The sequence below is a fragment of the Chiloscyllium punctatum genome, chromosome 44, assembly GCF_047496795.1.
Source record: "Chiloscyllium punctatum isolate Juve2018m chromosome 44, sChiPun1.3, whole genome shotgun sequence".
NCBI lineage: Eukaryota > Metazoa > Chordata > Chondrichthyes > Orectolobiformes > Hemiscylliidae > Chiloscyllium > Chiloscyllium punctatum.
The window spans coordinates 18,910,738-18,928,313 of record NC_092782.1 but is presented as its reverse complement, the minus strand read 5'-3'; the positions used below and the strand labels follow the sequence as shown (position 1 = coordinate 18,928,313).

Below are 17,576 nucleotides of genomic sequence, written 5' to 3'. Positions count from 1 at the left end.
ATATTGCAAAGACTATGCGCTGTGACAACATTCCAGCAATAGTTCTCAAGTCTTATACTCCAGAGCTTGCTACGCCCCTTGCCAAACTGTTCCATTAAGGGTACAATACTGGCATTTACCTGACAATGTGGAAGTCTGTCAGGTGTGTACTATACACAGAAGGCAGAACAAGTCCAAACTGATCAGTAACCACCCGCATTAAACAGCTCAATCATTAGTAGTGTGATGGAAGGTATCAACAGCAGTGCTATCGAGCTGCATCTAATCAGCAATAACCTGATCAGTGATACCCAATTTTGTTTCTGCCTCGGCTACCCACTTCCTGACCTTATTACAGTCTCAGTTCAAATGTAGATAAAAGAGCTGACTTCCAGAGGGGAGATGAGAGTTTTTGCTCTCAACATCAAGGCTGAACTTGATTGTGGCATTAAGGAGCACTAGCAAAAGTGGAGTCAATGGGAATCTCACCTGGCTCAAAGGAAGATGATTGTGATTGTTGGAGGCCAATCATTTCAACTCCAGGACATTACTGCAGGAGTTCCTCACGATAATGTCTTCGGCCCAACTATTCTTAAACAGCTTCTTCAGTGACCTTCCGTTTAGCATAACGTCAGATGTGGCAACGTTTGCTGATGATTGCAAAAATCTTCATTACCACGTCCCCATTCCTCACATAATAAAGCGGTCCATGTCCAAATGCACCAAAATCTGGATAATATCCAGGCTTGGGCTAAAATGTAGCAAGTAACATTTACACCACACACACGCCAAGAAATTGTCATCTCCAATAAGAGGCATTCCTGGATGTCACCATTGACCAGAAACTGAACTGTACTAGCCATAAAAATACATTGATGCTAAAAACATGTCAGAGGCATGGAAGCTGCAGTGAATAACACGCCTCCTGACTCCCCAAAGCCTGTCCACCATGTACAAGGCGCCATTAGGTATGTGATGGAACACTCCTATTTGCCTGGATGAGTGCAGCTTCAACAATGATCAAAGTTTGGCACAATCCAGGACAAAGCAATCCACTTGATTGTCACAACACCCACAGACATCCACTCCCTCCTCCAATTGCATAGTGGTAGTGCACCATCTGCAAGATGCACTGCAGAAATTCACCAAAGATTCTTAGCACCTTCCAACTCTTCATCACTTCCATACGGAAGAACAAGAACAGCACATGGATGGAACACAACACATTCAAAAACACTTCTCCATTCTGATTTGGAGATATATTGCCATTCTGCCAATGTCATTGGGTCAGCATCCTTGAATACCCTCCCTGATGGCATTGTGGGTCTACCTACAGCACAGAGTCTGCAGTAGCTTAAAGGCAGCTCTTCTTATGAGTATCGAGGGACATGCAGCAGTTACTGGCCCAGCCAGCAATACCTACCACATATGACTGAATTTTTCTAAAAAAGTGAGTAAAAGCAGTATATGTAGTAGATAGATGTATGTGTGAGAGAATCTTGTTTAAAGAAAATCATTCTTTCTATGACCATCTTTAAGGCTAATGTGACAAAAGCTAATTTCAGATATGTTTCACAAGCTATCATCCATCCAAGGTTGCTAACTGACAGCAGATTTCATTCTGTGAATAAATCTAATCATGTCGAGATTACCCCTTTTTTTCCTTCAGCTGGGTTTCATGCTTGTAACACTATGTTTTCAAACTTTGCTTAAGCTAAATATTAGGAAGAATAAAACCTTTGCCATAGACTCCATTCCACCGGTCCTCCTGATATCCGTAAAAAGCTGAAGTAGATTGTTCACGAGTTGGTCTCTTACTTGACCCTGACATGAGCTAGAATTTCTGCAGGCCTTGTGAAATATGCCCAAAGTGCTGTTTTGTGGAAAGTTCCAGGATTTTGACCTAGTGGTGATGAAGGTAAGGTGATGTTCTGGTTTGTTTATGGCTGGGAGGGGTCGTGGCTTCAGTCTTCCCAAACTTTAATTGCAAGTGATTTCTGATAATTTAATACTGGATGTCAAGTAATAAGTCTGAATTTTAGCGGTAGAAGAACTGAGAGAGGTGGTGGTGAGGTGGAGCTGGCTTCATTAGCATACATGTGAAAACTAATGTAGTGTTTTTAGATGATGTTACCCTGGGACAGTATGAAAATGAGAAATAGGAGAGGGACCCCAGATAGATTGTTGCAATACCAGTGGTAATGGTGTGGAAGAGAAAATAGAGTCATAGAGATGTATAGCATGGAAACAGACCCGTCCATGCCGACCAGATATCCCAACCCAATCTAATCCTACCTGCCAGCACCCGGCCCATATCCCTCCAAACCCATCCAAATGCCTCTTAAATGTTGCAATTGTACCAGCCTCCACCACATCCTCTGGCAGCTGATTCCATACACGTACCACCCTCTGTGTGAAAAAGTTGCCCCTTAGGTCCCTTTTATATCTTTCCCCTCTCACCCTAAATCTATGCCCTCTAGTTCTGGACTCCCCGACCCCAGGGAAAAGACTTTGCCTATTTATCCTATCCATGCCCCTAATAATTTTTAAAATCTCTATAAAGGTCACTCCTTAGCCTCCAATGCTCCAGGGAAAACAGCCCTAGCCTGTTCAGCCTCTTCTTGTAGCTCAGATCCTCCAACCCTGGCAACATCAAGTTATTCTCTGGCTTCAGTTAGAGAATCTGGAACTAGATGAAAGCTGTCCCGCCCACGCAAGACAGGAGAGACTGTTGAAGTCTAAGACCAGGCAAGAAAGAAGAGCAAGGTAAGTTTATCTTTGTCACTGTGACATTAAATATCACAGTGATTTTGAGAGCTATTTTGATACTATTGTAGGACCAAAATCGTTATTATTAATGATTCAAACATTGAATTCTGGGAGTGATTGGAACATATTTGGGAAATGGCAACATTTGTGTAAGGACTTTGGAGAAGAAAAGGAGGCTGAAGTTTGGGAGCATAAATTTGTTTGTTTTTATAGGATTATAGAATTTTAAAAATGAGAGAGGTGGCAGCTGAATATTAATGATAACGGCTAACTAAAAGCAAATTTAGTGGTATTGGGATCAAGCAATTAAAGTATTAGTCTCCTAGATGAGTTAAGAGAGTGGATAAGAGGAAATAGGAGAGAAACTAAAGAAGGATTCAATACAGGCCATGGCAGTCGGGAAGCAGTTGGGCTTCTGCTAACGAGAAACACAGAATTTTGTGCACATTACTGGAAGTGTGGTCAAAGGAGATGGGCAAGATGTTTGAGAAGATTTGGAGGAGAGAAAAGAAGACAGGGAATAGAGTAGTTTCAACAGAGGAGAACAGAAGCCAATAGTTCTTTCTCACCCATAGAATATGGAATTTAGAAAATCGAGCAGGCCATTCAGCACATCAATCTGGATCTGCACATCAAGATGATCATGGCTGATTCTCCATCTCAAGATCATGTTGCTCTCTCCCCAGACCCGTCGATACCTTTAGTGTTGAGAAATCTATATTTCTTACTTAAATATATTTAGTGACTTAGTATCCACATTTGTGGGGGAAAATTTCATAGGTTCACCTTCTGAGAGAAGAAATTTCTCCTCATCTCAGTTCTAAATAGCTGACCCTGCATTCTGAGACTATGAGCCCGTGTTCTAGAGGCCCTAGCCAGGTCATCATCCCTGCAAAATTTCTGTATAGCCTTGTCAGAATTTTATATACAGAGGAACCTCGATTAGCTGACATTCGATTAACTGAACTTTGGATTATCTGAACAAGATCCCAAGCTCCTGATGCTGGGCTAACAATGTTATCCGACATTTGATTAACCAAATGAAATATTCCCCGCCCATGTCCTTTTGGATAATCGAGGTTCCCAATCATTTCCCTGAACTCCAGTAAACTCAGACCTAGTCAACCCGATCTCTTTGTTCAACATCCCATTAATCTGCTGGTGAACCTCCTGTGTGCTCACTCTATGGCAAATATTCTTTCTTAGGTGGGGAGACTAACACAAGGCACAGTACTCCCGGTATGGTCTCACCATGACCCTGTGCTGTTGCAGTAAAATATCCTTGCTCCCATACTCAAATCCTCTTGCACTGAAGTCCAATTTACAATGAGCTTTCGCCAGATCTGACAGTAAATGTCTAAACCAGTGGTACCAGAAATGCATTTCATGCATTTATAGTAGCAGAGCTGCATGCCATACGAAGGGAATGGCCAGGGTGAGAATTAATAATAGGGCATTAATAATTAGAAATAAAGGTCAAGCATAAATGGTAGCTGCAGAAATGTGACAAATGGGAAACAAAGGCAAGACAGTTGGTCTTTTGAAAATGCATTTATAAGTGATTGGAAACATGGGTAGAGAGAAATACAAGGATTAGCAGGGAGGTGGAGTTGGGGAAAGCTAAATGGGGATATGAGTAGAGAGTAATAAAAATAAGTGATCAGAGATGGGTGGCCTCTGTATAATCAATGCAATTAGTTTGGCAGGAACATGAGATGACAAGATCAATTTAAATGGATTGGGAAGTTTACATGAAAGGAGAGATTTGGGGAGCATAAGAGGGAGGTGAATTTATATGTGAGAGAGAAAACACCATGAGTCAAGATGGAGGCTGAAATCACCGGGGTTGCAATGTCATTTGGTCAAAGCCAAAGAGGACATTTTGTAAGAATTTTAGAACACTGTAAAGGAGAGTCAGGAAAATGCTAAAGAAAAGGAGAATAGAATAGAGGATGTTTCCTCTAATGGGGACGTCTAAAAATGACAGATACTATTTTAAAAACAAGTCACTGATTTGAAACAGAAGTAAAACAAAATATTTTCCCTCAGTTGGAAATCTTTGCAACTGTTCTTAAAAGGGTATATAGTATAAGGCAGAGTATTGCACATTTTAATCTAAATAAGCCATCTCTGCCCTTAAATCTGCTTTGCTATCTAATTAGATCATGGCTGATCTGATTCTAATTTCAATTCTGCATTCCCACTTACCCCTAAGAACTCTTTTCTCCCTGGCTTACCAAAGCCTATCTATTTCTGCCTTAAAAATATTCAAAAACTGTGGGAGGAACAAACAGACACAGGGAGAATGTGAAATCTCCACATTAACAGCTGCCCAAGTCTGGAATCAAACAGGGGTCCCTGGCACTGTGAGGCACCAAAGTTAACATCTGTGCCACAACACCATCCACATGATTGAAACATAATTCTCCTCCTCTTACATTCAATTTCCCTTTCAATAAGACGTAACATTCTCTGAGCTTCCCTGATTACTTACCAATTTTCTGCATCTCATGCACAAGGACACTCTGACATTTCTGCAACTCAGAGTGCTGCAACCTTTCACATTTAGATCAGTGCTTTTTTTTTATTATTTCTGCCAAAATAGACAATTTCACATTTTCTCCACATAATTATTTGCTTGGTCTTGTCTACTCAGTCAACCTATCTGTATCTTTTTGTAGGCTTATTTCCTCCTCTTGCCTCGCTTTCCTACTTGCCTTTGTATCATCAACAAACTTAGCTACCATATCTTTGGCACCTTTTTGCAATTTATATAAATGATTTGGACAGAGTTGAGGCCCCAGTGACACACTCAAACTCCTGTGACACACTGTTTTTACCACCCTGCCAGCCAAAAGAAATAGGAACTAGAGTTGGCCATTCAGTCCCTTGAACTTGCCCAACATTCAATAGGATCATAGCAGATCTGGCATTCCTCATATCCACTTTGTGTTTTCCCCTTAATCCTTAATTTCCCTTATTGGTCAAGATCTATCTTTCTCAACGTTAAATATACAGGTGTTCTACTGTAACTCGTGTTTTGTAAATGCGCATTTGCTATAACGCGATTGAAGAATTGGGGATGCTTTAAAATATATGTTGGCTGTAACACGATTACATCGCCAACACTTTAAGCGCTGTTTCTAAGGCACAAATTTTCTATAACGTGGGGTTACCCAAGAATGCAACCATCTCATTATAGAAGAACTGTGTGCAAGGTCTCTGTCTCCCACCTCTCTGTGGCAAAGAATTCCAAAGAGAGACAATCCTCTAATAAAAATGTCTCCTCAACTCAATCTTAAATTGAGCTCCTTTATTCAGAGACTATGCCCTCTTGTCCTAGACTTTCTCTTGGGGGAAACATCCTCTCAGCATTTACCCCATCAAGCCCCTTAAGAATTCTATATGTTTCAATAAGACTACCCCTCATACTTCTAAACTTCAGAAATAAGAGTCACAAACCTTTGCTGGTAGACAATCTCTGCGTACTGGAGTTCATCCTAATGAACTGTATTCAGTGAAATAATATCTTTCCTTTCCTAAATATTCCTTTCCTAAATATCCCTTTCCTAAGGGGACCAAACCTGCTCTCAGTACTCCAGATGTGGTCTCAGCAATACCTTGAACAGTTGCAGTAAGATCTATTTATACTTGCAGTCTACTTCCTGTTAGCCAGCAGCCTTCCATATATGCTCATATGTTACCCTCTACACCTTGAGCTTTTATTTTATGCAATAATATTCTTGTACCACCTCACCAAATGCCTTCTGGAAATCTTAAGTACAGTACATCCATAGTAAGGTTGTGATAGAGAATAAATTACAATCTAATAGAATGATGGAACTGGGGCCTTAATACTTCACAATTTCGATAAATGATTTGAGAGGCTGAATGGCATATTTATGCTACTATATTTCATAAATTCTATTATTTACCCCATGCCATCTGTAGGAAAAATATTTTATTTTACTGTCTCCCTGTATCATTAGTCCTCAACAGTAAAAATGTCCATAGAGTTTTATTTTGTTTTTTGCTTCTCCCTTTCCTTGTTAAGAAGCTCCTTAAATTCTTTCATCTTTCTTTCCTACTCCTCTCTGAAGAAGAAACTTAGCTGTTCTGGTGTCCAGAAATGGATACAAGTAGGAAACCTTGTAGCATTCTATTGTCTAAAGTTTAAAACTCTATCAAATTACCTGCATCTATCTTAGTACATGTTCTGTTCAAATTCTAGTTTTGTTCCTCCTCCCATAATAGGAAACTTATTCAATGTTATTTTAAAGGTAGTTGATATGAAGAAGGAGGCAAGACTAACTTTTGCAGCATCTCACCAAACTATAAAATCATTTGTCATTTTAAAATACTTACAATGTCAAATTAATAATCCAGAACTTAACTACTAAGTAAACTTTTTCAGTATTCTTTTATTCTATAAAGCACTTGTTAGGAGTCCCCTTTTAAGCAGTGAGTTCCCAGTTACTGGAAAATGGTGTTCTTAGAATTTGCTAAAACCTAATGAGCCAGTAAGCTGGATGCTGAGTTTTAATGTTCTGTGAAATTCTTGCCCTGGGTAATAGTTGTTCTGTGTGACCCACAAAGCTAAAATGCTAATTTCATGTTTACTCCATAGGTGTAAAAAGGAACATTTGATACTGCTGAATAGCAGTAAACTGTTACTTCAACTATCAAATGTAAATAGGAAAATTTTATTTAAAAATGTTACAGAAAACCTCTTGAATTCAAACCAAAATAAATTGACCTGTTGAATACATTGTACTTTGCTAGCTAGAATAAAGCAAGTCACTGATTAAGTCTCCCAATAAGATCAACAACAAACTCAAGTAGTAGATAAAGTGTGGAGCTGGAAAAAGCACAACAGGTCAAGCAGCATCAGAGGAAAAGGAGAGAAGATGTTTCAGGTTAGAATCTTTCATCAGTCCTGCTGTGCTTTTTCCAGCTCCCCACTTTGTCAACTCTGACTTTCCAGCATCTGCCCTCCTCACTATCTCCAACAAACTTAAGTAGCCTAATTTGAACAAATATTACTGTGGGTCATGAATGCAGTAGTAACTTTAAGTGAATAATTCAATTTTTTAAAATGATCGCTATTTGTCAAACGGCATGGATACATTTCCTCTTCAAAAGAGTGTGGTGAAGCTGCTGGACTCCACTGCTGCACTTTTCATGGGCAGAATTTTAACTGCCAAGATGGAGTGTGTGGTAGATGCTAAAAACCCCCACATTAAGTACAGGTGGGTTATGATCCCACCCACATCCAGGTTTCCAATATGTTGTTTAGAGCCTCTAAACTTGTTTTTCAGAAGCAAACAAAAAAACTGCTGTAGTTATTTCAGTTAAGTTATTTCAGTACTTACACGGTCAGTTAATTGTAGACTTACTCTAACAGTTTGGCTTTAATCGCTCACAAAGTTCACCAGGGTCAGCAATGAGAAGATAGTGGGGAACCGTTGTTTAATGAAACTTAGACTTACACTGAAAGTGCATATGTGAAAGGCTGGGTAGTCCATTTGAAAATTTGTGCTCATAGAACTTGTTCAGAGATCCAACTGTTGGAAGTCATTTCATGGACTTTACTCACCTTGATGTCAGTTTTTACTGCAGTCTGAGAGCAGCTTATAACATTCTGCCTCTGGTTTTTGACGAAGGAGCAGGTGCATACAAACAACCATATTAACTGTTTTCTTTGCAATCATAGACAGTGGCTACACAGATCCAGTTCTAGGCAATATTCCCAACAGTGTCCATAAGTAGACAATCAGTTCGTTGGATTTGTGTGAATTATTACCAAAAGGCCATTACACTAACTATCACTGGGGACCATTCTGGTTCTCTGCCACACCCTGACATTGTGTACTGTCTTTTCCTGCAAGAAGAACTCATGAGTGCAGATGTAATAAATAGGGCTGGTGAATGCAGCTGGTGAATAGTTGGTGCAGAAGGGAGAGTTTTAGAATCACGAATCACTGATCACTGGGACCTTTCTGAGGAAGGTGGGGCTGGGGTCTGTGCAAGTGTGACAGTCTTCACTTGAGCTAGAATCGAACCAACATCCTTTTGGGTGGATTTACTCATGCTGTTGAAAGACGTTTCAACTAGCTCAGCAGGTGTTAGTACACTAGGGACACAGTATACGCTGTGGGATCTTTAGGTGAGACAGGAGAATGTAAAAGAAGCGGTATTGCATTTTACGGAATCAATTAAAGCGGTAAGGAGAGATGATAGCTTCAAATGAGTCTGTGGGTAAAACTAGGGAATAAAATGGAGGCAGCCCCATTGTTCAGTATGTATTATAGGACCCAACAACAGCTGGCAATAGAGGAGTAGATATGGACCTCTGAGCAAGTTCTAAGATCACAAATTTTCAAATGGCCTACCCAACCTTTCACACACGCAGTTTCAATTTAAGTCTAAGTTTCATTGAACAATGGTTCCCCACTGTCTGTGGTGTGGGATTTTAAGAAAGCAATTAGACAAGCAAAGCAGTGGTAAGATTTCTTGTGGGTAAAATTATTGAGAATCTGAAAAAATATATATAAAGGGGAAGTATGAAATTGGAGGACATTAGTAGAGTGTTAAATGAATATATCGTATCTGCCTTCACTTGGGAAAAGGAAGATGTAGGTACTGAATTCAGAAAGCAGGACTGAGGGGTTACTGAGCAGATTTAATCTAGGGAGTGAGGAAGTATTGGAGGTTGGGTGGGCCTAAAAGTGTCCAAATCCCCAGATTTGATTGTTTTTTTATCAAGGTCATTGTGGGAGATGAAGGAGGAAATTGTGAGGACTTTGAAACACGTTTTTAGTTCCTGTCTGGCAACAGGGAACATGCCAGAGTACAGAAGGGTGATAGAAATAAACCAGGGAGTTTGATCTACCACATCAGTGGTGCAGAAGCTGTTTTTGAAGGTTTTGTGGCATAGATTATGACAGTGAAGAAGTTATGTTGGAGCTGTACAGAATTTTAGTTAGCCCACAGCTGAAGAACTGTATCAGTTCTGGCCACCTTACAGTAGTAAGGATGTGATTGCGCTGGAGGGGCTGTAGAGAAGATTTACCAGGTTGGTACCTCAGATGGTGCATTTTAGCTGTGAAAAAAGGCTTGCTAGGTTTGGGTTGTTTTCTTTGGAGCAGAGAAAGCTGAAGAGAGATTTGACAGAGGTCTATACGATTATGAAGAGGATGAATAGAAAGCAACTTTTCCCCTTAGAGAAGAAGGCAATAATGAGGAAGCATAATTTTAAGGTGAAGTACAAGACGTGTGGAGGGGATTTGAGGAAATTCTTTTTGCCCAGAGGGTCGTGGGAATCTGCAATGCACTGCCTGGGATGGTAGTTTGGGGCAGGAAACCTGATAACTTTCAAAAACTATATGGATGAGAATTCAAAATGTCAACATTCAAGCCTATAGGCCAAGTGCTGGAAAGTGAGATTACTGTTGTTAAGTCAGCCCAGATTTGATGAGTTGAAGAACCTCTTCTATGCAGTATGTATCTGAGAGAAATCACTTTAATGGATGGAATTGCAAAGGATCAACTGAGGTTTGAGGCAAAATAAGATGAGGGTAAGAGAGAGGACTGGCTGTTCAGATGGGTGGCACTTGAGAAGGTAGGTGACTGGAGAGAGAATGAGACATAGACGTTAGTGTCAGTGCAAAATTTGTTGGTCTGAAGGAAACTGTAGATGAGAATACTGGGGCAAAGTGTACATGCATTAGCTTCTGAAAGTGTTATGCCATTCACCTTTCTTTCTCCATTAGGTTTTTTTAACCTCTTGTGGCACTGTATCCCAGTTCAAGGGATTACAGTGCCGCAGATGGAGCGAGACATTTTCAAGTCTTGCTTCCATTCCGATGCTTCTGCAAACAACATAGAACTCGCCATTCTTATTCTATCAAGAGTCCCTTTTATCTGCTAAAACTTCCTTTGACAGTGGTATTTTAGTGAAGTTTGTTTTAATTCTTTGTAAGTACAAAAACGAAGTTGTGAAAGCTCAGTTAAACACATCAGGAGTGCACTGAACTCAGCCTAAACGATCTATGCTGGAAATCTTTCTTCCTAAAATAAAAATTATTATTGATCCAAGAGAAGTATTGAATACCTTCATAATAAATCAACAAAGATGTCCATTAATATTTTGTCTTGCAGTTAAGTTGCCATTTCAGAAAATCTGTTATTTTCTCTTCCTCCTTCCCTAACCCTCTTAAAGATATTTCTGATTATAACCAGAATGAATATAACTATACATAGAATGGATAGTTTTAAACCGAACTGTATTTGGTTGATGTCATGGCAGTGCTGCAGTTGAACATTTTGATCTTGGGCATAAATAATTTATATAATAAACTTGAAGCTTGAAGAAAATTGTTGTCTAAGAACTAGTTATTTCAAAACAACTACCAGCAGCCAAATTATGACAAAGGTTTCTGAAAACTTTTACAATTTTTTGAATTGGAATAATGTGTTCAACAGTGCGCTTTCTTGAGAACTAATTGCCTCTTTGATATTCTCTTTTGTAACCAAGACTGTCCAGAGCTAATGATTTTGTTGGTGAAGTGAGATTTGTTCTACTTTGATCATATTTGACATTTATGTAGCTTTTAAAAAGTTCAGCTACTGTTGATGTAACAGCAGTATGTTTAAATGCAATTATATTGATACGAAGTGGAGTTTCTCTTGCTATTGAATATACTAATATACTGAAGCACAATGCATTACCTGTCAGACACCAAACAGTATGTTTATATTGTTTTTTTTCTTTCTTTCAATCAACCACCCATTTTACCTTTCCTTCTGATCTGTTTCTGCTTTATGGATTACCTCGTTGGGACAAAACCGTTGGCTTTCAAAAATCAGAGCCAATTGTGAAGAACGGCAGGCCTGCAACATCGCACAGTATGCACTCCTTTCTCCACCAGTACACGGGCTCTTTCAAAAAGCCCCCACTGCGGAGACCCCATAGCGTGATTGGTGGGAGCCTCGGCTCTTTCATTTCCATGCCCAGGAATGGTGGTGGTAGACTAGGTGATTACCAAGAGATTGTCTGTCTGTACAGTTTTGTTACACCTTAATGTTTTGCTCAGTATTAAATTGTTTTGTGCATGAGGTAGTTTGTTATCTTTTCGATTTTTAATGCATATTTTATTTACTACAAAATTATTGTAAAATAATATTTATTTGGAATTATTTTCTGCATGATTATGTCTGCATTACTTTACAAAGTCTAACTTCCAGTCTTCCAGGTGAGTGCTAGTAAAATTATTGAGTGATCTATATCTGTTAGATTAGCAGATGTAGTAACTATATTTTGTAGTTTAAAGTTGACTCATCCCCAAAGCTACTTTTTTTTTTAAAACTAGCAAGGAATAACTTTGTGAAGCGAACTTGAAATCGATTGGAGTTAAAGCTGACTTTCAAAATTTGGCAAGAACACTATCTATTTATCTAGGTTGAATTGAGAAAGAATATAGTTTGTAAATGTCAATGTTTTTTCAAAATATTTTACAATAATGTATTCTAAAGATTGCATTATTTCAGATTTACAATAGGAATCCAGTAAGTGAACTTATGGCTGGAAAAGTTTTTGCATGAACCTTTTGGAAAAAGTACTTTGACTGAAAGCCTGCTTCTAAAGGCAGTTTTTGGGACGAGGGGGGCTGATCATAAGTAATATAAATTTTCAAAGGCCAAAATGTCATGTGCATTAATTTCACAGGTAGGATTGAGAAGTTTGGTAATATTATGTAAATATTTAGCAGTGTAATATCTATCATGACCTGGCACAATATTGGCCCCGGCTGACAAGTGGCAAGTAACATTTGTGCCAAGTGAAGGCAATAATTATCTCCAACAGGAGAGAATGGGACCAACCATATAAATACTGTGGTTACGAAAGCAGGTCTGGGGCTCAGAAAACTGAGGTAATTTAAAAGGGACCTGAGACGCAACCTTTCTACACAGGATAGTGCTTAAATAGAATGAGCTGCCAAAAGAAGTGGTAGAGGCAAGCAAAACTACATTTAAAAGAAAACATTTGGGCAGGTACATAATTAGGAAAGATGGAGATAGGCCAAATGCAGTCAAATGATAATAGTTCAGAAACTTGGTTGGCATGGATAAGTTGGGCCAAAGGATCTGTTTCTGTGCCATATAATTCTAACCTCCCATCCCCCAGTCTGCCTGCTATCTATAAAGCACAAGCTTGGAGTGTTATGGAATACCCTACACTTGCCTTCATGAGAACCAATCCAACAAGTTTGACACCATCCAGGGCAAAGCAGCCAGATGGCACCTTCAACATTCACTCATTTTACCACCATGCACGGTGATGCAGTGTGAATAATCTACAAAATGCTCTGCAGTAACTCACCAAGGCTCCTCTGACAGTGACCTTGAAATCCAATCGTCTACTGTCCAGAAGGGCAAGCTCAGCAAATGTGTACACGCACATCACTTCTGAGCTGCATTTAATCCTGACTCTGGATTACTATCACTGTTCCTTCAATGTTGACGGATCAAAATCCTACAACTCCCTCCCAAACAGCACTCTGGGCATCCCTGTACGTCATGGACTGCAGCAGTTTAATAAGATGGCTCACCACCATCTTCTCCTAGGCAATTAAGGATGGATAATAAATGCTGGCCTAACCAGCAATGCCCACATCCCATTTTTTTTAAACTTTCAATTTAGTGAGGAGGAACAAAAACCTTTATAATCACCATCTGAATCAAAGGAATACGTAAGTACTATTACATATTGGTTCCAATGGGAAAGTCTTTCAATCTATTGTGCCTTCCCTTTAGTTTCATAAGTGACTGCAGTTGAATGCCTTTAATGGAATGATCAAAATCATATAATCTTTTTGAGAACAAGCAAGTAGAACTGCTATTTCTCTTGAAATACCATTATGGAAGACAGTGTTATTCAGTCTTGCGACTTATTAGACCAAAAGTTTAAAGTAGGAATTTATTTGAAATCTGATGAATTATATTTGTGTGAAAATTAAATTGTAACTTTTAGATTGAACTATTTGGTAAATAATATTAGATTGAAGTGACAAGCACTTTAGTACTAAAACTGGTTCAGTTAATTGGTATAACATGAAAAGATTAATTTCAGTAGATTACTCTGCTCCTGAAATATGGTTGCTCAGTGGTTAGTACAGCTTCTCACCTCACAGGGTTCAATTCCACCTTGGTGAAGGTTTTGTGGATTTTGCACATTCTCCCTCTGTCTGTTTAGATTTCCCCCAGGTGCTTACATTTCCTCCTAAGATGTGCAGTTTAGGGGGATTAGCCATGCTAAATTGTCCCTCGTGTCCAGGGATATGCATGCTAAGTTGGTTAGCCGTGGGAAAGGATAGGTAGGGGATAGGTCTGGGTGTGTTGCTGCTCGGAGGGCTAGTGTGGACTCGCTGGGCCAAATGGCCTGCTTCAGCACTGTACGATTCTGTGATATTAATTGTACCAGGGTTGAACTTTATCCCATGATATTTAAAGCTGTAGTCTGTTTTGATTTTTAAAACACATATAAACAAATGATAATAGTTCACTCTTAAATACTATAGGTTTTACCTGCAAAATACTTACATGTACATCTTTTCATGAAGCTTATTTTATTCCACGAAATAATTGAAAACACATCATGTCTGACTAGATAACATTAAAAAATGCAAGCGTGAATCACATTTTGAAAAACTATATTCTCACTAAATTCTACATCGATGTTGTTTTAAATTAAAGTGAATACTGTTCACTGACTTGATTAGAATACATATGCATGTAATGTCATACCTGGCTGTGAAAATTTTCAACTCTTCAAATAACTTCTTAGTCACAGGGTATTTTCGGGAATGAAAACATCAGGATGCCCTTGCTGATATATGACAGGCCGTGTAGACTCTAACAGCTCCAAATTGTGTGTTTTGAAAAATTGCTTATAAACTTTTGAAAGTAAAATACTCATGTTTCTTTTAGCTAGTCAACGCTAATTAAAATAACTGATATCATGATATCTGAGTAAAATGGACATGGATATGACTTGGTTTAAATGCCGTTTTAACTGTCTTAGCTTAATTGTTGGGAGACTGATACTTGGCTACCTGTCCTATGATACCGATTTCTGAAGTATAGTTTGGGAAGTAATATTTTTAAGTAATCTGTTTGAAACAAAAATCTTTTATGCATTACTGTGATTTTCCTAATATTTTTGGATTTCTTGGACATCTTGACCTGCCAGTTATGAAGAATGGTCTTGCTGATAGTGTTGTACAAATAGAGTGTGGAAAGATTTTTTTAAAAACTTAATGAGTAACTTTAGTTTTTGACTCTACTTTCAGAATTGGTGATGCAGCCCAAAAAAAAGCACCCATTCAGTTGTGTCTAGTAAAGATTATTAGTTACGGAATATTTGTCACAACATTGTAAAATGTTATTGTTAACAGACAATGGCAGTGTTTGACTTGAGAGTTTTGGATGGAAACAGTTTGATTTTTCCAGAAGTGTTTCTGTGTCCTGAATTTGAAATCACTGGATTTTAGTTAAGGCTAAAATTTGACGTGGTCCAGCTGCCCCTCCCCTTTCTACCAAGTGATAAATGTGTGGGATAACATCCATCTTTCTTCACTCAGAAATGATCTCTGAATTGACAAAGACTTATCATTTAGCAACAACAACTTGCATTTATTATATAGTTTTTAACATAGCAAAATACTGAAAGATTTTACAATCCCAGCTGGCGGTAATGCTGAGCCGGTCAGCTCTTGTGTTGAAATCTGGCTTGAGAAATCATAGGTTTTTTTTAGTCACCAAATACATTCACATTTAACTAATATCTTCTTTAACTAAATTAATGTGTTACATAAAAGAAAAAGGACATATAAATATATGGGACAATTCAGAAATAGCATGTACAGCAAAAAAGAATCAAAAAGTGTGATGCTGGAAAAGCACAGCCAGTCAGGCAGCATCCTGAATGTGCTTATACTCAGGAATGTGCTTACGCTCAACATTGACTCTCCTGCTCCTCGGCTGCTGCCTGGCCAGCTGTGCTTTTCCAGTACCGCACTTTTTTGACTGATCTCCAGCATCTGCAGTCTTTGCTTTCTCCTATCAAAATAAGTTCAATCTTTTTCCTAGCAATATCCAATAAAAACTCAATGCCAGCCAAGTTCTCAAGTCAACTCTTTTACTTACCCAAATTAATCTTTTCCAGCTCTTCTCCTTGGACAGCTAAAACCCTTAATAATTATTTTTGGCTCCAATTGCCTGAGGACTTCTTTCCAGCTCTGATGGCTGAGATACTTTTCATTCTCACAACCAGGAGATTGCTACAAACTAAACTCTAATGATCTGGAAACTTCTACAAACTACAGGACTGCCCTTCCACTAGGATGACTCTTTTCTTCTGAACTCAACTTACTAGTGGCCCTGACTATCTTTCTTTTTATTTTTGTATGAGATGTAGACATGTATTTTTTGCCTGTTACTACTTGCCCTTGAATTGTTTGGCTCTCTAAGTCAACTTTGTAAATATTCAGCAAATAAATCTCCAGGTAGCTGACTGAATTATCTCACTTAAATCTTGGGAAGCTATCTTTAGTCTACAGGACTTAAAGGATTTTGACTTTTGTGAAGACGACTTCTTTTTAAACAGAACTGAGAACTGATATATTTTTCCTGCATTTTCTAATCCAAGTTCCCAAAGAATAATATACAACAAATATTTTTCACCAAGGGCTCCAGACAGGTGTTCTTGTTCTTGAGTCAAAAAATCAGTAACTAAAAAAGTCAGTTAGACATGATTTATGAAGTGTGTAAAATAGAGAGTCAGAGAGCTATGAGAGAGAATAACAAAGTACAGGACCTAGTCTGCTGAAGACCTGGGCTAGGGGCTTGGGAATAGAGAATGTGGGAGCAAGATTATGCTGGTTAGAGGGTTACTAATGAACAGAAATCAAAGTTGAGATAAATGGATCTTTTTCTGGTTGACACAAAGCTGGAGAACAGATAGTGGTTGTAGAAGGACATGGACAAGCTAGGATAGTGGGTAAAGAAATTGCGGATGGAATATAATGCAGAAAAGTGAGAGGTTATGCACTTTGGTTGGAATAGAGGCAGAGACTATTTTCTAAGTGGAGAAAAGGGACTTGGAAGTCCAAGTTCAAGATTCTCTTACGATTAACATGCAGGTTCATTTGGTGGTTAAGAAGGCAAATTCAATGTTAGCATTCATTTCAAGAGAACTAAAATACAGAGCAGAGATGTATGCTGAGGCTTCATGAAGCTCTGGTCATACTGCATTTGGAATATCAAGTTTTGGGCTCTGTGTCTAAGGAAGGCTATACGGGCATTAGAGAGGTCCAGAGTAGTTTTGCAAGAATGATTCTCTGGATAAAGGGCTTATCATATGAGGAGTGGTTGAGGACACTGTCTTAGACTCAATGGAGTTTAGAAAGATTGGGGAGGGAGGAATTTCATTGAAACTTACAAAATACTGAGAGGCCAGAATAGAGTGGACATGGCAAGATGTTTCCACTATTGGAGACACAGCCCAAGGGCACAGCCTCAGAGTGTTAGGGCAACCCTTTAGAACTGAGATGAGGAGGACTTATTTTTCTACCAGAGGATGGTGAATCTGTGGAATCCATGTCATTGTATTTAAGATAGAGATAGGTTATTAAGCAGCAAGGGTATCAAGTGTTATGGGAGGAAGGCAGGAGAATGGGGTTGAAAAATATATCAGCCATGATCGAATGGTGGAGCAGATTTGGTGGCGTAATTCTGCTCCTATATCTTGACAAGACGTAACTAGTGAG

The 17,576-nt window shown here is 38.8% G+C and overlaps 1 protein-coding gene across 5 annotated transcripts in view; it reads left to right on the top strand.

The window, feature by feature from the left end:
- Positions 1–17,576, top strand: part of cdk17 (cyclin dependent kinase 17) — a 224,285-nt gene that overhangs the window by 105,209 nt on the left and 101,500 nt on the right. For 4 of the 5 annotated variants that reach the window (XM_072562405.1, XM_072562402.1, XM_072562403.1 and 1 more), the window contains one exon: positions 11,617–11,784. The exons of the other annotated variant lie outside the window; for it this stretch is intronic. In XM_072562405.1, coding sequence (XP_072418506.1) covers positions 11,617–11,784 — 168 coding nt within the window. The remainder of the gene's footprint in view (positions 1–11,616; positions 11,785–17,576) is intronic. 5 annotated transcript variants of the gene reach the window in all.